This window comes from Monodelphis domestica, chromosome 7 (genome assembly GCF_027887165.1).
Source record: "Monodelphis domestica isolate mMonDom1 chromosome 7, mMonDom1.pri, whole genome shotgun sequence".
Taxonomy (NCBI): Eukaryota; Metazoa; Chordata; class Mammalia; order Didelphimorphia; family Didelphidae; genus Monodelphis; species Monodelphis domestica.
The window spans coordinates 49,863,307-49,884,841 of record NC_077233.1 but is presented as its reverse complement, the minus strand read 5'-3'; the positions used below and the strand labels follow the sequence as shown (position 1 = coordinate 49,884,841).

The window sequence follows — 21,535 nt, the reverse complement described above, 5'->3', positions numbered from 1 at the left end:
GAGCATCATTCGCCCATTTTAGAGATCGATCTTCACTTATTTCCATGTTCAAAAGTATGCTTTAGATGTTTGAAGTGGTCAGAAGTCTGATGTCCAGTGAAGTTTTTTTGTGGCTGGATTCCATACTTTTAAAGAACTTCAACAAGTTTGGTCTTTTTTCTTTACAGGTTCCTTAACTGAAATCCTCATGGAATATCCTCTAACTAAAGGGGGAGGATGGAGGGGAAGAACTGAAAATATTTATTGCAGTGAATAAAAAAGTTAACCAAAGTCTTTTATTGATACATTCTTGGACAATATCACAGATTTGAAAGAGAATGGAAAGGGGTAGTTTTGCGGCACGGGTTGATCCACTAAATTGGCACATAAGCAGCAAGATTAACGAAATTACTTCTTACAAACAGTAAAAAACATACATGCTTTTTTTTAAAGTTCTTATCACACTGGTCAGTCATAGAGGGGCATCAACAAAACCTCAAGACGTGAAAAAGCCATAGTCTTTCTTCCAAATACCTTAATTATTAAAATTATTGCAAAATATTCATATACCCTAATTAAAGTAACAAAATTGAACACAAATACAAATATCAAACATAAATTTGAACATGTACTGTAAGATACATTACTGGCATGCATTCCAAATATCAAGACCTCTATTCAAGTCTGCCAATCCCTTTTTTTTTTTCTTTTCCCATCCTTGAAGCCTATCAGACTGAGGATAGTTAGGTGGGGCATCCTTTCTCAGCACAGTTTTTGGTCTTTAAATATCTCTTTTTTTTTTCTTAAAAAAAATAACATATATGATTTGCTGTGGTACAATAATAATAATTATACAATAATGTACAGCTATAGTTTTTGTCTGCCGAGATTTTTGTTATTGTTGTTGTTGTTGTTGTTTCCAAATAATCTGTCATCTGAGAGAATAGGGCTCTGAGAGAACTGGGCATTCAAAACAAACAGTGAACTCGGATACAACATTAGATGGCAATATGCAAAAAATCCTCACAAACTGTACAGAAAGTTTCAAAACCTTGCAGTCTGGAAGTACATACATAGAAAGACAGAATTGCCCCTGGAAAGTCACTGCTGCTCTGTGCAGTTCACCCATAAGGAGCCTGGGTCTTGAGTTCCGAAGCTCTGAGTCATAGAAAGGCCCAAGATCACAGCCGATTGGCAGTGCTGATGCCAGTGACTTATTAAGCCAAGAGAAAATAAGTATATTTCAGAAGCAGCTGTTTAGGATCCTCGGACCCTCTAACGTTGGTCTCCAGTAACTGCCTGGCCGTTAAACTCCTCCGATGATGGTATGCGGCAGGACAGGAAGAGTCCTGTGCCAGGTTGGGTGACTGAATAACTGAAGATCTCCAACCTCCTCACTTACTTCGGATGGGACAGGTTAGATAACCAGGTTATTATAACTGACGTACTTCTTTTTTGCAGCAGGGCCTGAAAGAGAACAGCAACACAGAAGCCATCAGCCAGAGTTGTGGACCCATTTACGGAAGGAAGAAACTACCATGGTTTCCCCAACACAAGATGCCCCAGTCGAAAGGGACCTCAGCAGACATTTAGACCAATCGTTTTCTCTTTTACTGAGATGAAACGTGGCCATCCGGTCATGCACCATTTGCAGGCTTCTAATAAGGGGGAACCCATTTCCTCGTGAAGCAACTTGTTCCACTTCCAAATAGTCTTTATTTTCAGAATTATTTTCCTTCAGATCAGTCCTAATTCTAACACTTTTCAACGTCTACCTGCTGCTTAGTTTGCGCCACTGGAATGAATGCACCAAGCTCATTGGGTCTTCCAGGTGGCTGCTAGAAATTCATCTGACAGTTTAAAATGTAAGAGAAATGGGAGGTGATAAGTAAGAAAATTTATCTTCCAGAAGTAATATAAGATCTAAGGTTTTTACCCACCTGAGTATATAAATGTACTTTTTTTTTTTTTAGCAAATTTTGGTAGTTTTTGACAATATTGTAGATTCTCGTTAATAAACCAGTGGTTCTACGGTATTATTATCTCAAGTAACTGGACTCTGGTTTTAGGATTGTTCATCCCTTTCCAAATCTGAGAATCCCTCATATATGCCTTAAATTGTGGCATCTCTCTGGTCAGTAATTGATTAGTATTTACCTTAGAGACCACCTTAATTGTTGGAATATATTAGTACATGTCTATGTCTCATTGAAACACTTGGATTGTTTTTTTTTTTTTTTAACTCTTACCTTCTGTCTTGGAATCAATACTGTCTATTGGTTCTAAGGCAGAAGAGTGGTAAGGGCTAGGCAATGGGGGTCAAGTGACTTGCCCAGGGTCACACATCTGGGAAGTGTCTGTAGTCACAGATTTGAACCCAGGACCTCCCGTCTCTGGGCCTGGCTCTCAATCCACTGAGCTACCCAGCTGCACCCCCCCTGCTTTTTTTTCTTGAAAAATATGTTATCATTAATTTGTGTTCATTTCAGATTAAGCCAACTTAAGTGGTGTCTATCATTTCAAAGACTCATACAAATGATCATAGATCTAATTTTATAGCATTGTTCTCTATAGGTCTCCAATGGCAATTAAACAAAATAGATACTATGAGGATTTTAAACCAGCTTAAATTTCTTCCGTGTCTTAGCTGTTACATGTAAGAGGGAGCATTATCAAAGAAACACATCAATGCCATGCTGTGCTGTCCCCGCTCCCCTGATTCCATGAAGCCATTATAGAGGTTTGCAAAGCCACACTCTATTAAAAAGCAAGATGCCAATCCCAGCTTTGACACTTTGACCCAGGTCACACATGCATAAAGGCAAGAGGTACTGCTAAGATGATTCATCATCCAATCAACCAGCAACCATTAAGACAAAGAGTTATTCCTGCCCTCTAGGGGCTTACATTCTGCCATATGCAAAATATACACATAACAAATGCAGGGTCATGTTTACAGGAGAAGATGACAATATATTTTCTTTAGTAGTTGAAGCCTCACTGTCTTGTCCTGTATCAGTCCCTTGTGTGAAGGAAATTCACCCTCCCCTTCTTTCTGGGGTCATACAGGTGATGCCCTCTACTGTCAACTAACTGTGTCCCTGGCGTGAGCCTGAACTTGACCCAGAGGCTAGGACAGGACAAAGGGAGCCAGAGCCAGAAGGTTATAAAAAGGGTTGAGCAGGAAATTCTCTCTCTCTCTCTCCCTCTCCTTCTCCTTCTCCCTCTCCCTCTCCCTCTTTCCCCCCGCCCCTCTCTCTCTTCTCTTACTTCTTCTTCCCTCTCTTTCTCTCTCTCTTTCTTTTTCTATCTGTCTGTCTGTCTCTCAATGGTGTGTGTGTATGGTATGTCTGAGAGAGTGAGAGAGAGAGACAGAGAAAGGAAGGGAGAGAGACACACAAACTATGTGTATATGTGTGTTTGTTCATCTGAGGAGTCTCGGGAAAAGTTTTTGGGGTGCAGAGCATTTTGTTCCACATTCACATAATTCAAGAATGGTTAAATATGAATATTTTAATGTAATTCCATATGCATATATGCCCATTCCTTGGGTATATCCATTCATAGAAACACAGGCAAATATTTATGCATTGCATAGAGTATGTATAAATATATATATAATATGTGAACACATGCTAGCATGTACATATGAATATACATGCCTATGCATACATATACATAGACGATATATGGCACATGTGTGCATGTGTACACATGCACACAAACACACATGTACATAATCTTTTGCCCTACCAAAGCCATTCATAGAATAAGGGAATGAGTTCTGATCAGTCTTCAATTTTTACAACTCTTAAACTCTGGAATACTAGTTTATAATGTCACTAACTTTTTCTAAATTAACTTTTGCATATAACCATTACAAAAGCTCTGTATTAACTTCTCCCAAACTACACACACACACACACACACACACACACACACGTTTTATACAAATTCCCATTTAGGTTCATTTATAAAGATTTCAAGTGTAAATAGTTGTTCATTCTAAGTTTTTCAATCACTAAAGATAAAGCAAAATTATTCTTTTGTAGTTATAACTTCAGTCAGAAGTATGTTTTTCCTACTCTTTTGCCAGAAAATTGCCTTTAGGAGATAAAAACTAAGAACCTAAACAAAGGGCAGCTGTTTGATATCTTCATTCATTAATTTCCAAGCAACATTTGGAGAAAAGTAGAATCATACATTTTGGATTTTCCCTAAATTCACAATTCATTATTTATTGGCATTACTAACGCTAATAGTAGTAAATTATAAAGCAGATAAGATATAAAACTACTGAGAAATCAATTTGCTTAAAGAAAGTCATTTATAAAAAGAACATAAATACATTCTAATTTGAGTATAGTTTTTAAATGCTTACTAAATACCTCTTGGAAGAGAGACTTCTTTATTTCTGTTTCTGATTTATTCTCTCTCTCTCTCTCTCTGTCTCTGTGTGTGTCTCTCTTTTTAACAGTTACTAGAAATTGGAAAGAAGTAAGCAGAACCAGGAGAACATTGTACACAATAACAACAATAACGTCTGATAACTAGTTATAAATGACTTAATTATTATCAACAAAGAAAGGATCTGGGACAACTCAAAGGGACCCATGACAAAAAAGGTCATCTATAGTCATAGAAGCAACAGACAGAATTTGAATACAGATTGAAGTACACCATTCTTCACTTTATTTCCTCCAGGCATTTTTCTCTAATGTATGTAGTATGTGTCTTCTTTAACAATATTATGAACAAGGAAATATGTATTATATGATAACACATGTACCACTCATATCATATTACTTGCCATCTTGGAGAGCATGGAGAGTTGGGAGGGAGAGAACATGGATGACAAGAAGTCAGGAAGCAAGCATTAAACATTTTATAGATGTGTAATCTGGAAAACATGAAATAATATCTTCTAAATGACTAGAAAAATACCAACATATTTTTCTTTGTGCTTGTTGTAAGCTCTTCGTTTTGACACAACATATGTGGTAGTGGTGAATAAACTTGTCCTCCATTTTATTGGCTTCTGCACAGAGTATCAAATTCCACCTAATTCTTAACAGAAGGCAGAAACTAGGCTTTCAGATCATTCTACATTGTATCTGTTGCCTTTCCTGGTTTAATTTCCATGGAGCAGGGTACCCTGACTCCATTTATATGTTCTTTTCCATATTGGATTAGAAACTGGTTAAAGGCAGCAATTATCTTCCTTTTTTAAAAATTGTATCCCCAAAATTTAGCACAATGCCTGGCAACTGTAGGTGCTTCTTCAATGGTGATTGGATTGAATTGTAATAGAAAAATATGCCTTGTGCAAAGGGGAACAATCTGAAATTGCAGAGAAAGTATGTATGATGACCCAATCTCACATACTTGAATTAAGGCATACTACTATGTTATGGCTATATGCAAACCACAATTTTAAAACCAGAAAGTTATCATCAATGAGCTGATTGGTGCTATATACTCAAGATAACTCATAATGAGCACCAATCAGCTCATTGATATGTTTTTTTGGTTTTGATTTTGTTTTCTTGTTGAATCAACTAGTAATACTGATTGTCACTAGAGTCAGCCCTTAGATATGATATTTTTTGGAAACAGCACATAAGATAATTAAGGAATAAGAACACTACAGATGCATTTTCATGGCAATTGTTCCACAAATTGTATGCAGTTATATTAAAATACTGTAGAAAAGAAGACAGTTTGTTGGACTTGAGTTCAGAGGGGTTGGGTTCAAATCTGTCTTCTGACACTAGCTATAGAATCATGGGTAACTCATCTCAATTCTCTAATTTATAATCTTTAAAATGGATATAGTGATGCCTGCCTCACCAGGTTACTGTGAAATTTAAATGGGTCAATGGAAGCAGACTTTAAGGTGAAATGCTTGCTAATGTCCATTGGTATTACTATATAATCTGCTAGAGGTTATTAACCACTTTTATATATATTATTTCACTTAATCTTCATTCTGATCCCTAGAAGTATTACTTGTTTAATTTTGCTGATTAGATGCATGACTTTAAACAAGATTCTAACCTTCTCCATACTTCAATTTTCTTTAGAAAAATCAATGAATTTAAATTTAAGAGACTGAGTTTGTATCTCAGCATTATCTGGACAAATATGTGATTTTAGTCTAAACTTCTCTGTATCTCAGTTTCCTTAGTCAGTTCTAGGACTTGAATCCAGGAACTCTGATATAAAAAATAAGGCTCTCTTCCTAATATTACATCAACCTGCTTTCATGATAATCACTATCATGTATTTTTTAAATGTGTATGGAGTCATAGCTGAGTGAACAGAGCATATGTCACTTTGTTGTTATCCTGGTTTGAGAAGTTTTGCAAGCATCATTGAGACGGAAATAATCACATGAATTCTACTTAATACTACTATTTAACAATATCAAGATCAATAAGGTAATACACTTTGGCCATTGGTACAAGCCAATTATATCAGCCCCTTTACACAGAGTAAGAAGAAAGTTGGGTGACACAAAGCCAGAAATAGAGTTAGAAGGAAAGAACTATCATAAATTGAACTCCTGATCTCAAAAGAATTCTTTAAAACTCAATATAGATTTAACCACTTGAGTGGAATATTAAAAGGTAATTGGTCTTTTCTTTACAAATGCTTGGGATTCTTCTATTTTGTTAAATGACCATACTTTCCCTTATAAGAATATAGTCAGTTTTGCTAGGTAGTTGACTCTTGGTTGTAGACCTAGTTATCTTGCTTTCTAGAATATCATATTCCATGCATTTTGGTCCTTCAGTGTAAATGCAGCCAGATCCTATGTTATCTTCACTGTAGTTCCATGGTATCTGAATGACTTCTTCTTGGCAGCTTGTAATATATTTTCCTTGGTCTGATAGTTCTTGAATTTGGCTATAACATTCCTGGGTGTTGTCAGTTGGGGATTAAGTACAGGAGGTGATCTATGGATTCTTTCAATCTCCACTTTTCCCTCTTGTTCTAGAATATTGGGGCAGTTTTCTTGGATAACTTCCTGTAAGATGATGTCTAGGCTTTTTCTTTTGTCACAGTCTTCTGGTAGACCAATGATTCTTAAGTTGTCTCTCCTGGAACAATTTTCTAAATCATCTGTTTTGTGAATGAGGTGCTTCATGTTTTCCTCAATTTTTTTCATCATTTTGATTTTGTTTTATAGTTTCCTGCTGCCTTGTGAAGTCGCTTGCTTCTAATTGTTGTATTCTGGTTTTTAAGACTGAATTTCATCCCTGTCTTTTTGGTTATCCTCCTTCTGATCTTTCATCTCATTGCCCCATTTTCAAGCTGATTAATTTTGGCTTTCAAGACACTCTTTTCTTGTTTTAGTTCAAGTGCCTCTGTTTCCAAATGACTTTTCTTGCTTTTTAAGTTCTTTTCCCAGTTGTCTTCAGCCTCTTTTAATTGTGTTTTTAATTGCATTTTGAGTTCTTCCAAAGCTTGTGTCCAATTTGCTGGTGTTTCTGTTTTTTTTTGCTTGGAGTTCCTTCATCCTTCTCTATTCCATTTGCTCTTTGTTTATTGCCTGGATAGAAGCTGTTGATTGTAATTTTTTTCCCTTTTCTGTTGTTTGCTCATATTTAGCCCTTCTTTACTCCCTGTAGTTGCCTGCAATATTTCTCCTTTCATTTTTCATTTGATCTGTGGCTTGGGGCTTTTCTGTCAGGCTTCCCTTTGCAACTTAGTCAGCAAATCTCTCAGCACAATCTGTGGGGGAGAGGTGTTGGAGCTTGAGCTTCCCTGCCTTCTGAAGGCTTTGATGAGATTAAGTCCAGCTGGGTTGCATTTGCAGAGCTAGATATAACCTGAAGCCAAAACCTCTGGAAAGGGGGAAGGGGTAATCTGGAGTGTCTCTGCTGCTGCAACTAGGCTGCATGCTCTGTGATTCTTCTCCAACTGCTTCCTTACCACCTGTGTTCAGTGCTCTGAACTTGGCACCGCTTTGCCCCAATGCACTCCCTCCAGACCAGCACCCTTGTCTGACCAGAGGTTCAAATTACTGCTGAAGGCTCAGTGCTCTAGGTGGGGGAAGGGTCCTGGGACATTCCTTCTTCCTTCCCCTTAAACCCAAGTGTTCTTGAATTCTGGCTTTTGGGGACCTACCTTTAAAAGTGAGTCCAACAGGAGGGTTCCTTGGCTCTCTCTTGTTGTTAGGTTTGATTTTCAGTCCCCTAAAAGCATTTAGTTTGTAATCGGTAAGGGAGGGTTTCAGAGGTCTGAACTTTTGCTGTCTCTACACCACCATCTTGACTCCTTGAGTTTTAAGAAGATGGCTTTGTTTAACATAACCTTCCATACTAGCCTAATTGCTGGTCTGTATCCATAATGGTCCATAGTCACTTTGATCCTGGCTATTTCCCTTGCCTACAATACAATCTTTCCTCTCATCCACATCTCAAAAACCCTGGTTTTCTTTAGGACTTGGCTTGAGAGAAGCTTTCTCCATGCAGCCTTTCCCAACCCTCTTTCCCCAAACTGCTTAGTATTTGTTCTGTAAATCTCCGATATATAGTAACAAATATACACATGTTGTCTTTCATGTTAGACTTTTGAACTCCTGGAGAGCAAGGAATATTCTCTACCAAAGACAGTGTTTGGAAAATAGTATGTTCTTAATACATACTAATTTACCAGAATGCCTTTAAATACTTTCACATTTCCAATCAAACAAAAATCCAGAGGAGTCAAATAGCTGAAAATAATGAGAAGTCCTAGAATGGGGTAGGGGAAAAGGTAGTATTCCAAGACCCAAGAGATCTGAGATGGCATGTCAGCTCACCTCAACTGTGAATTTCTCCTCCCTTGACGAAATTATCTTGTATTTGACTTAACTATATTATGTATATACTTATATGTGTGCAGGAACACAATAAATTTCTCTTAATCCTCACTTGAATAGGTTAAGGTATAGGCTGTATGCCCTTGAGCAAAGATTTTATTTGATTATTTTTGTTATTTTATTCCCAGATCCAAGCACAGTGTCTGCTATATGATAGGGACATTATAAATACTTGTTAAGAACAGTTGATTCAATCTGTTGAATTGATGAAATAGGCTCAGAATAGGGATTTATTAAATGTTTGTTGAATGAAATATTTGATCATGGCCAATGTGTTAATATGTTTTTATTGGACTATAAAAATTTGTTATAAGGAAGTGTTTCAAATTAGGGGTGGGTGCTGACCTGGTTTGGTGGGTACTAATGCATATATATATATATATATATATGAAAAGAAAAAAAGTTATGCTATTTTATCCATTGATATTAAATGCAAATGGATAGTAAACAAGTTTATGTGGTTGTATTGAGTTTCAACATAAAATTTTCAATAAAACATTTAATTTAAAGCAATAAAAATAAACTTAATCAATTCAGGTTGGGGCAGTGTGGGATGGGAGTAGGTTGTAGGCAGCTCCCTGAATGAAATATTCCATTCAGTCCTAACAAGTCACCCAATAGAGCTTTGCAGGCAAGGTCTCTTTTAATTAGTTTGGTTTCATAGACACAGTCCTCAGAGGCCTTGAGGCTCTACCAAAACTCTGCCTCAGTTCTCACCTTTATTGTTGTCATTAAAGTTATTGCTTTTGAGAAAATTGAATAACAGATGTCAACTACCACTTTCCCACAGAGGCCCAGAGTGGTTTGTAATGTCAAGAAGGGGAAACTCTGTTCCTTGACCAAGTCATCTAATAAACTGAAGGATTACAAGAAAGATAGACCAAGACAGAGAAGAGAGGGAGGGAGAGAGAAGGAGAGGGAGAGACAGACAGACAGACAGACAGACAGACAGACAGACAGACAGGCAGGCAGAAAGCCAGAGTCTGAGACAGACAGAGAAAGGGAGGAAATAAGGAAGGGAGAGAGAGAGAGAGAGAGAGAGAGAGAGAGAGAGAGAGAGAGAGAGAGAGAGAGAGAGAGAGAGAGAGAGAGAGAGAGAGAGAGAGAGAGAGAGAGAGAGGGAGAGAGAGAGAGAGAGAGAGGCAGGCAGATAGGGGGAATGTCTATAAACCATTCCACAATACTACTAAGCATTGTTATCAATTCCTCGCTTTTTCAATTGCAGCCCTTAACACCAATACCCTCCTTTTACCTTTAACCACCCAAGTGAAGCCAAAACAGTCTGGCTGAAATTGAAAAATTTGTGTTTATTTCCATGGAGAAAAGAGAAAATGAATGCTCCAGTGTTCCTAAGAAAATCTAATTTGTGTTATAAGTTGTAAGACATTGAACATTGGTTGACATGGTTCTTAAAAGATTCATTTTTAACACGTCTGTATCAAAGTCAAGAAAGTCTCTCTTACAGAACAACTAGGAACCAGACTGCTATTTGTAGTTAGATTCTTAGTAATTTGATTGATACTATATCATTGAGTTGGCTCTCTTACTTTTGGTAGGGTGGGGAGCAATTTCTATGAAATCATCATGTCACGATTTCCATTGATACATTTTTTCCCTCTGCAATCTGGTTTGTGGGAACAAATATCTGGAATCAGAAGATGGTATAAAACCTTTTTCTGATGGCCTGCTCATGCCTTCCCTCCTAGACTCCTTGAATTTAATAATATTAAATAATAATAATAACAAATCCCTTTATCATTAACCTTTCTCTTACATATTTTACATGTCCATATATTAATGCTGTATTTTATATATATATATACACATATATATATATACACACTTGCCTCTCTCTTTAAAATATAAGCTAATTATGAGTAGAGTGTTTCTTGTTTGTACTGATGCACAGACTGTTGCCTAGGCAGTAGGCACCTAATAAATACTTGCTGATTACTTGATTGATTAATTTAGAAAGACCTGAGTTCTCTGGTCTAGAGTTATAGGAGGGTTTTTGATGTGGAGCAAAAATCAGACGTGATAAGACCCCATGGGGAGTGGATGTGGCACACAGTGGAAAATAAAGATTTTAGGACACTGTCACTAGACCATAATCAATTAATAAATAAACCTTTATTGAGCACCTACTAAGAGCCAGACACTGTGAAGTGATGCATGGCAAAGGAAATGCCATATGGCAATTCCCCATTTAATTATTCTTGCTTTCTAGGGTGTTTGGCTATTTCAGCTCTAATATAGACCTGCCAATGTTGACTGCAGTTATGGTCTTGCTGTCTGTGTAATACAGGGGTAAATCACTTAACTTCTGAGCGTTCTGACTTCCTTATCTATGAAATGGGGATATTATTAACATCTCAGTTTATCTCACAGAGTTATTTTGGTAAGTAATGAGAAGTGTATTTTAAAATATTTTATAAATTAAAAAATATGACCTCAATATCAGGAGTTTGTATAATTATAACATGTTATTAATAGTATATAACTTCTTCCAAGCCATTATTCAGTACATATACCTAGTTGCTATTGATTTATAGATGAGGATTATTTTCTTTTAAATTCTAAATTTATTCTAATATATGCATGAGATGAATGGATATTTTTTAGTTTTAAGATTCAGCAAAACATAAGGAGGTTCCAATCTTTCTTCAAAAAAGATGAAAATAATTATGCTATTTAATTAATTAGATATAAAAATCTGCAATTTATTAACCTCTCTACTATTATTTGTGGTCGAATAGTATTTTAGAAATCATGCCTTTTGTCCATAACATTTCATGTTAATGCTATGTTGGTAGTTTTCAGCAGGTCCAATATAACAAGAAGCCTCATAACTATATTGGATTTTAGGAGTGTTGGAAAAAGTTCCTCTTTCAAAAGCATCTGCCTAAATGCTACTCACAAATGTGATAAATGTATGAGCTTACTATTCTAAGTATATATGTATTAGCACATATATTTTTTTATTGTTGTTGCTGAGTAATTCCAGATTTATCCAACTTTTTGTGATCCCATTTGCAATTTTCTTGGCAAAGCTAGTGGAATGATTTGCCATTTCCTTCTCAAGCTACTTTTACAAATGAGGAAACTGAGGCAAACAAGGTTAAGTGACTTTCCCTGGGGTCAAATGCCTAGTAAATGTTTGAGACCAGATTTGAACTCAGGGAGATGAGTATTCTGGACATATACTCAATCCATTGTGCCAACTATTGCTGCATATATATATTATATATATATATATATATATAATATATATACACACACAGATACTATTATCCATATATGCAGATGTATATGTATACACATATAATAGATAAGTTTATCCAAGATGTATGCTAGAGCCAACCTTACTGGAATGGTAATTTGGACAGAACAGAGAAGAGAGCAATGCTTTTAATTTATTAGTACTGACTTGGGAAGCAGGCCTTGGATGGGCTGATGTGAGCCATAGAAAGTCAATGAGTCCCTTGGGATAGAAGTGTGGGAGGAAAATGGGTTGAAAAACCAAGAAAGGGATATATAAGATTAACAAAAGGAAAATTTCACTTTTTTTCACAATAGTGTCTTTAACTGGCTTTGGTTGTGAGAACTAATTTATAAAGCTGATCATTGGGGGACTAATTACAGTCTAACCAATCTAATTGAATGTTTGTAAGAAATTTCACTCTGCTAATAACTAGGTTGTTGGACAGTAGGCAAGTCCCTCTTTTTGGGACTTCAGTTTGCTGATCTATACAGGAAAAATTTGAAATAGATATTGCTTCTTACTCTAATCTATGAGCTGAAGTGATCCATGGAGTGTTTGACCTAATCATGTGTATGAAAAATCTGGAAGATCAGAAATCTAAACCAAGGAAAACTCAAAGGTTACATTTTAGGGTTTCCTCTTGTGGCTTTTTTATATTCGACACACCATGGATCTAAACTGTACCAGATAATGTGTACGCCTCCCCAGGTGAACTTCCTAGTATTTGCTACCTTATTCCACTTCAGCTCAACTGAGGTGTGTGCTGCAGTTTTTATTGAGAATGTCAGCAATTGTTCAGGGTCTGTCCTTTGGGCTGGAGGAGGAGTTGGATCTATCAGACTATTAAAGCAGGCAGCAAGTAGAGAAGGAAAAAATGGTTCTAAAATGAGATGCTAAAAAGGGCCTTAGACTTTGACGTAAATGTAGGGAAAATGGCAATTTTCACATAGAAATGAATGACAAAGATGAGCAGCACCAATCTGCCCCTCTAGCTTTGCTCAGTGAAGACTCATTTACTTTTCCCAGATCAAGGTCAAGGGCAATGATGAGACAATAAAGAAATTTTCTTTCCACTCACCTAAACAATAGCAGGATTGAGAGAGAAAGCAGCAAAAGAAAGCAAAAAAATAAAATAAAATAAATAAGAGATCAGTGATCTACAGCTGGTCAAGGAAAAGGCAAGTAACAATGCTGGTAAGAAGAAGGGTTCCTGCTAGGACCCAGTCCTACTAGCATGTGGGACAGTATGTATTTTGGTTGGAGGGCATTTTCCTTCCATTTACCTTGATATTATATTTAATTAAATGCTTGTCTTGAATTAATACATACTCTGGTTTGATCTGGGAAAAGGATGAGTCAGTGAAGATTCATGTCTTGAGGTTTTGAATGAACACTGACAAAAGTACAATTTACTCCTGGGGTAAACTTTTTGCCATGGACATTTGGTCACCTCCTCCAACATCAATACTATCATGGTTCAGTGGGTGACACTAGCTTGCTTGAATTCAGATACCAAAAATGATTGTATTTATTTATTTAATTTTATTTTTGAGGAGGAGGAATGGGATAAGCATCTTTAAAGTACCCACTAATTACTAGGCACTGTGTTAAGCCTTTTTTTTATTTTACCAATATTATCTCATTTGACACTCATGACTCTATAAAAGGAGGTTATATTAATATCCCCATTTTAAAACTGAGGATACTGATGAACAGAACGTAAGTGACTTGCCCAAGGTCATATAGTTAGGAAGTGCTTACTGAATTTTAACTCATGTCATCTTGACTCCAGGTCCAGAACTCTACTACTCTACCATCTGCCTCTGACTTGTTTTTCTCCTGAAACTTTCCCTTAATGTTTCTTTTAACCTGAATTTTTTTGGGGGGTGGGGTGAGACTGAACTTGTGAACTCATTGGTATGATAATCTTCTGGTTTAAGAACTCCATTTATACATGCATAATGTTATCCACTCCATTGCTTATAGTCTAAGAGTTGCCTGGGTATTTTGGTTTTATCTGCATGAAAACTGGTGTGGCCTGTGGGGAGGGACTAGCATTAATTCTGATTTTATTCTGGGGTCTGTTCTTCCACAGGGAGGCACTGAATTATATCTGTAGCAGATTTTCCACTTCAAGTAAACCCAGTGGAAAAGTTAATAGGGGAAATAATATAAAGGTTTCAGGGAAGAAAACATCATCAGGCAAAGGGCTGTCAATAGTATACTTGTCTCTAAACCACTCCTTCATAAGATGTTGTGAAACCCCAGAGACATTCTCAGTGTGAAAGTGATCTGTAAACTCTAAAGCCTCATGACCATGGCATGGGTTGCTACAGGAAGGCATGATATTCTGTAATTAGCAAAGAGCATAAAGTTCATCAACACAAACAATGCTTAGAGCAGATCAGTCTGAAAATCCACATTTCCCATGTGATGACCAGCAGAAAGACTAAATGATGGTTGTAACCACCTTTGCTCTTCATTACAATAATACAACTCATTGGCCACAATGGAAATCCCTCCATCCCTGGGGTGTTTCCATCCTAAAGAAGTTAATGCAAGCTTTCTGACCCTTTATTTTCTGCAGAGAATGGAGGAATGAGGAAATAAGGCTGGAAAAATAGATTCTACAAATATTTATTCTATACCTGATGTGAATATTTGATATTTTTAAAGTGAAAATGTACATAGCCATATTATTAGTATGTTTGTGTGCATGTGTGTGATTGCACCTTGTTTTTGTTCTAGATCCTTAAACCTATAGATGTTATGGATGACAACTACTTTAATGGCAATAAACGGTGTTAGACTTGGAGTCTGGAACACGAGCATTCAAATCCTAGGTCTACCATTTACTATCTGAAACCTCAGATATTCAACTTTTTAAGGTCTCAATTTTTTTATCTGTAAAATGAAGGGCTGAAACAGGTCAGGGTTCTTAACTAATTTTTGTCAAAGACCAAAAATGAAGGCTCCTCAGAATACTATTTTCAAATAGGTAAAATTATTGTTCTTCCTTCATTAAAAAACAAAACAAAACAAAATCTTATCTTCTGTCTTAGAATCAATATTAGGTATTGGTTCCAAGGCAGAAGAGTGGTAAGGACAGACAATGGGAGTTAAATGACTTGCCAAAGGTCACATGGCTAGGATAAGTCTGAGGCCAAATTTGAATCTAGGACCTCTCATCTATAGGCTTGACTCTTTAGTCAAATGAGTCACCTAGTTTCTCCTTCTTCCTTTATTTTGGAAGACCAATGACATCATGAAAATGATGTCCAGACTTGCAGGAGATTTGGATTTAAGCGAGGCAGATTTATAAAAAGTCATCAGCCTCACTTTCTCTCCCAGTCTCTTCAAAATTCAGTGACAAGAGAAAAGTCAAAACAATTGGCAATGAAATAGGATACCATGGATGACTTTGGTGTCTTCAACATCTGACCAAGCTTTAAGCACTCTACAATGTTTGCTTCAGCTGCATTTAAGGCCATTGGAATAAATTAATTTCAGTCACCCATTCTGCCAGGGAAGTCTTCACATGTTTGGGGTAAACATCCCCTAACTAACCATCCAAGTTCATAAATTCATTGAAGTATCTTTACAGACTCACTGGAAAGTATTCATGAATCTCACAGATTAAGAGCTCCTGGAATGGGTATCTAAAGTAACATCTAACTTTAATGCTATAATTCAATTTCTCTTGAAACCTTTTCTCCAAACTGGCCCCTCCAGGCATCAGAGAAGGGAGCAGCTATTGTAGAGTTGGGAACTTCTATCCTCAACAATACCAACTGCTTGGAGAGGTTCTGATGCAAGTTAGAAGAATCTCCATAGTGAGTAACTAAGTAGGGGAGAAGGAGAAATCCAGAGGTTAAGGAAGGAACCAGGAGTGAAAGGAGCACAGTAGGTATGTCAGGGTATCTCATGACATCATGGTTCAGGTCAAAAACTCTCCAATCCTTAGAAGCCAATTACTCCTAAGTCCATGCCTGAATTCAAAACAGAAGGACCACTCTGTAGAAAAGGGTGTAGGTAAGTATCTCATCTCCTCAGGTCTAGAAGTGATTCCTGAATTTTAAACAGGCTCAAAGTATTTAGACCTTATGCTTTGTGAAGTTATTCAGAGGAATCAAACAGGGGAGTCACTTGGAAATTGAATAGTTTTAGAGGTTGAGGATAAAGGAGAAAAGTGAAAGGTGATTATTGCAGTTTTGAGCATTTGGTGATGGGGAGAATAGTGGCACCATCAATAGAAATCAAACATTATTTTTTTTTTTTTGTGATTTGAAATTATGGCTGGGGAATGGTGGGCAACAATTCATCTCCTTATAATGGTCCAACTTCAACAGAGTTTATTGGTTGATTTCTACAGTATCTTTTGAGATTGGTATGTATAAAAGGGGATATGCTACTGATGAGTGCATGAAAGATAGTGAGCTTCTGGTATATAATTTAAATCAAGTCATATCCTCCTGGGCATTTGGCACATTATAATTTTTTACTGACTATGGCAATGTGTTGAATAGTTTGTATCATATCTTAACATAATCTACCTTAATCATTAATCCAGGATCCTTAAAAATACTGCTCCTATAAATTCTGGTAGAAATGACGTGGTCCTGAATTTCCAACACAGACCTGAAAATATTCACAAACGAATCTGCACAATGGAGCCATTTGTTCATTGCTTTTTTGGCATGAGTTCTGATGATCCACTTGATTCTCTTCTTGGCTCTCAGCTATTTTATAGACTCCATTCAGAAGGTAACTATTCCAAGAAATGTAACCATTTTTACTTTTTACTACTGCTCAGAGAAGTAATGCCTATTTTTTTCCAAGAGTATTACTGTAGGTTTTTGACATCATTTGATGGAATTTATTAGTGTGTGGAAATCAATCCTTTTCCTCCTTTGTGAGAAGGAATAATTCATCTTTCTATAACTGCCTAAGAACTATGGGTCATCATTTTGCTAATATCATCACGATTTTTATCATCATTTATCTTTATTTTTTACATGATATTTACATTTAATCTAATTTAATCATAAGTATGATCATACCTATGATAGCATTATCCACATTCTAGTAAACCTATTCTCTTTCCTCACAGCCACCACCAGTCAATCATTCCCTTCCCATGCTTTAATCTCTGCTTTGGCTTCACTTTTATCTGGTTAATAAGTACAACTTTACACTGGCATTTCCTTGAATCCTTTGACTTATCCCTTTCCAAAATGATTCCTATCTATTACTATGTTGTTTATAGAGCCCTACTGGAAGAAGTCATGCTATTTGGGTCCAGTACAAATTTATGTTATTGCCACTGAATGTTCACTGCTTTATTCTAATTGGCTCTATAGTGTTTGTTCCAAAATTTTTCTCCTCTCACATCAGTTATATGAATCCCACTATCCTTAGCAAAGAAGCTCACTTCATATTTCACTGAAAAACTTAGGTAATGCTTTAAGAATTTCTTATCCTCATCATTTCTACTCCTAAAATGATCTTCTTATGTATAGTAGGCTAAATCCTCTGAGTCAGTCTACAGTGGTCCTTCTTTCCAATATCCGTTCCTCTGGCTTTGATCCAGTATCTCCACTCCTGTATGCATTTCCAGCCCCACATGCCTAATTGTTGTTTTCTTCATTACAACTGCTATTTAATGAAAGGCACAAGTCATGTTTCACCACCTAATTCTGTGGACTTCTTCTTCTCCTCCTTTCTAGGCAGCACAATCAATACTTCTCGTCCCTTTTACGGTCAAACCCTTAGTAAGAAGTTAACTACACTTATCCATTTTTGACCTCCCTTTCACTTCTGCCATCTTATCTTCTCTGTATTTTTGGACACAGTTAATCACTCTCTTGTTCTGGAGCCTCTTGCTTTTTTGGACACTGAGCCGCCTCAGAGTCTTTTGCAAGTCATCATTAATATTAGGTATGAATGTACACTAGGGCTCTATCCTGCATCTTAGACCTTCTCTTCTCTTCATAATTTTTCTTATTCATCTCATAGGTTCAACTATTATGATTATGCATATGACTCTGAAATCTATATAGCTATATCTTACTTCTCTCAAGTTCTATTCTCTAACTGCCATTTTGATGTTTCACCTGGTTGTACCCCAGACATGTCAAAGGACCAAATGTGTACAAGAAGGAACTTATGTCTTCATTCCTAATCTTTCCTATATTCCTAAATTTGTTTTTGGTCAAGGAAATAGTATTTCAGCCACACAATTTGCAAATTTTACACTTCTTCATCATTCATGAGCAATCATTTGACAAATATCAGTTCTTTTTCTGTATCTCATTCATTTCTTTCTCTCTACTGGCATCACAAGCAGTACTTTAGGTCCTCATCACAGCTTACCTGAACTATTACAATGGTGTTCTAACTGTTCTCCCTATAGTCACCATACCCCTCTGTAATCCATTTTCTACACTTGCCAAAATGATTTTTCTAAGGCACCAGCCAGTTCATATTTCTGTCCTACTCAAGAAGCTTCCATGGTTTTCTCCCTATTCTAGGATAAAATAGAAATTCTTCTGTATGGCATTTAAAAACTTTCCCAATCTGGCTTCTGTCTATTACTTATTCTAGTTGGATTAATTGCACACTACACTCTCACTCAATCTACATTTCAGTTAAACGGCTGATACCAATAGTCAGTATTCTACCTCCCTCTTTTTTTGTCTTTGAATTTCCTTCCTAGAATGCTCTCCCTCATTACACTGGCTTCTTGGAATATCTGTATCTTTTCAAGAATCAGGTAAGGTTTAGCTCAGAAAGGATGTCATGATTCACCTTCAAATTATTAGTACCTCCCCTCAAACTGCTTTGTATTTATATCTAAATTGATATGTAGATACATGGATATAGATATATACGCATACACACATATGTATATATACATATATATATGTATATTTTGTCCCCCGCCCAAGAGAAAGTAAGCTTCTTGAGGACAGGCTTTAAAGTAAGTGTTTGTCTTTGTACTCTCAGCATTTAGCACAGTGGCAAACATATACAAGGGCATTAATTAATGCTTGTTGAATTGAATTGCATTATATTTCATCATTTTTGTTTGTAATTCCTTCCTCTCTATCTTGATAAGACAGAAGACAATTACTAAGGCAGCAACATTCACGACTGACTCCACATCCAGAAATAGCAATAGTCTTCCAGCCACCACAGTAGGGGATGGCTTGGTTACAAATTACAATAAGAAACCAAAGGTTTCCAAAGAGGTACTTCCTGAATACTGATTAATAGAATGCAAATGTGGCTCAAAAATGCTATGATAGCTTCTGTTTCAAGGATGTTTTCCATGATAAGGCTTAATAAAACAAAACAAAACAAGACAGCTCCTATTTACATATTTAAGCAAGTACCTTCCCTATAATAATTCCATGAAGGAGGGAGTACAATTATAAATAAGTTCATTATATAGATGAGGAAACTGAACCTCAGAGAGGGACAAATTAGTCAAGTTCCTACAGAGAGTACATGGCAGGCATAAGATTTGCATCTAGGTCTTTTGACCATAAGAACAGTGTTCTTTTATCATACTACCTCCTAGAATCACTCTGCATCTCAGCCAGCTGGTGAATATAGGAAAAGCTATTTGACTATTTATACATCAAAACTGGCCTTGAAATCTCATTGAATGTTAACAGGAAAAAAAATTAAAGTAAAATTGCATCCAGCTTTATTATGGAACCTTTTAAGTCACTTATTTTTTTATTAAAAAAATTATATTGTTTTCAGTCCTAAGTTCTCTCCCACCCAATGAGAAAGCAGAAATTCAATACAGATTATATATGAAGTTATACTAAAACATATTTCTGCATTAGCCAAGAGAAGGGGAGAATTTGTTTTATTCTGCACACTGAATATATCAGTTTTCTCTTTGTAGGTCAATTGCATTTTTCATCATGAGTCCTTTTGCTGTTACTTTGTAAATTGTTCCCTTTGTCCTGTTCACTCTATATCAGTCCATATAAAGTCCATTTTTTTTCTGAAATCATCCCTCTAATTATTTCTTATAGCAAAATATTAACCTATCACATTCATATACTATCTACCATGGTTAGCTATTCTTCAATTGAGGGACATCATCTCAGTTTCCATCTCTTTGCCATAAGAAAAAGAACTGTTATAAATATTTTGTATAAATGTATTTTTTCACATTTTCTTTTATCTCTTTGGAATATAGACCTAGTATTGGTACTGCTAGGTCATAGAGTAGGCATGGTGTGATATTCCTTTGGGCATAGTTCCAAATTTTTCTCCAGAATGATTGGACCAGTTTACAACTTCATTAAAAGGATATTTTAATTCCTATTTTCACACATCCTCTCCAGCATTTGTTATTTTTGTTTCTGCCATTTTAACTAACGTGATGTCTGTTAGGTAGCACCTCATGGTTGGTTAAATTTATATTTTGCTAATTATTAGCAACAGATCATTTTTCATATATGTTATATCCTTTCTCCTTTTTATGCCCAAACAAAATAATCCATTTCATTTAAAAATTATCATCTTCATATTTTCCAAATCAGTAACAGAAAGACAATGAAATAATAGTTGGGAGTCCTGTCCCTGTCCCTTATTAATTCTAAAGTTATGTGCAAGATACAAATTCTTTGGGTCTCAGTTTCCTCATCTATAAAATGAGGATGGTCTATATCTCAGTTTAATTCTAGGTCTAACATTGTAGAATTCTTGAAATCAATTTCTCTGAACAGTGTGACATTAACAATAAGCAGTCTTTCAGCAAAAGATTGGCAAATGATTTTGCCATAGGTAATTTTGTGAGTGTGTCTCAGGGCTAATCTTCACTGTATATCTTATGCCTCCAGGGCTTTGCCATAGAAAAGATATTGCTGATGTGTTTGTGACTTAACTTTCAAAGAATTCACCAAGGCTAGATTCTTCTACAAAAATCTATCATCTTCTCTTGTTCTTTATTAATTCCTCTGTTAACAATATTTAGAATAAGGCAATCTACAATCATTCTGGACTCAAGCAGACTTTAATTTTTATAGAACTGAAGTTAGTATTATTTCTAACCTATAATTGAACTTTGAAGTTATTCAGTATTTTTCAGAATTGTTGCCTCTGATATTCACTTTGGGAATACTGAAGCTTCAACTTGGACTTTCAAATTCTTTCAATATGATGATACTTCTCCTTTTATGCAATTTGTGTCTTCCTTAAAAGGTATCTGTAACCTGATGCTACGACCAAGTTTTTACAGAGAGAAATACAAGTGTAGTGGGTGACTAAGATCCATAGTTGGGAGATAGGGAGGGGAAGAAGAGGATGTATAGAATAGGGTGATTGAGCAGAATTGTAGAAGGTCATCACTTCCCTTAAGGTTGTATAAAAGCTGGTTAGGATACAATATTTAGATTATAATA

The 21,535-nt window shown here is 36.1% G+C and overlaps 1 protein-coding gene across 1 annotated transcript in view; it reads right to left on the bottom strand.

Annotated features, from left to right (window-relative positions):
- Positions 1-239: 239 nt before the first annotated feature.
- The window catches only part of GRM7 (glutamate metabotropic receptor 7), a 1,064,146-nt gene continuing 1,042,850 nt past the window's right edge, over positions 240-21,535 (bottom strand). Inside the window, exon 10 of the mRNA XM_007500141.3 lies at positions 240-1,446. Coding sequence (XP_007500203.1) covers positions 1,397-1,446 — 50 coding nt within the window. The 3' untranslated portion in view covers positions 240-1,396. The remainder of the gene's footprint in view (positions 1,447-21,535) is intronic.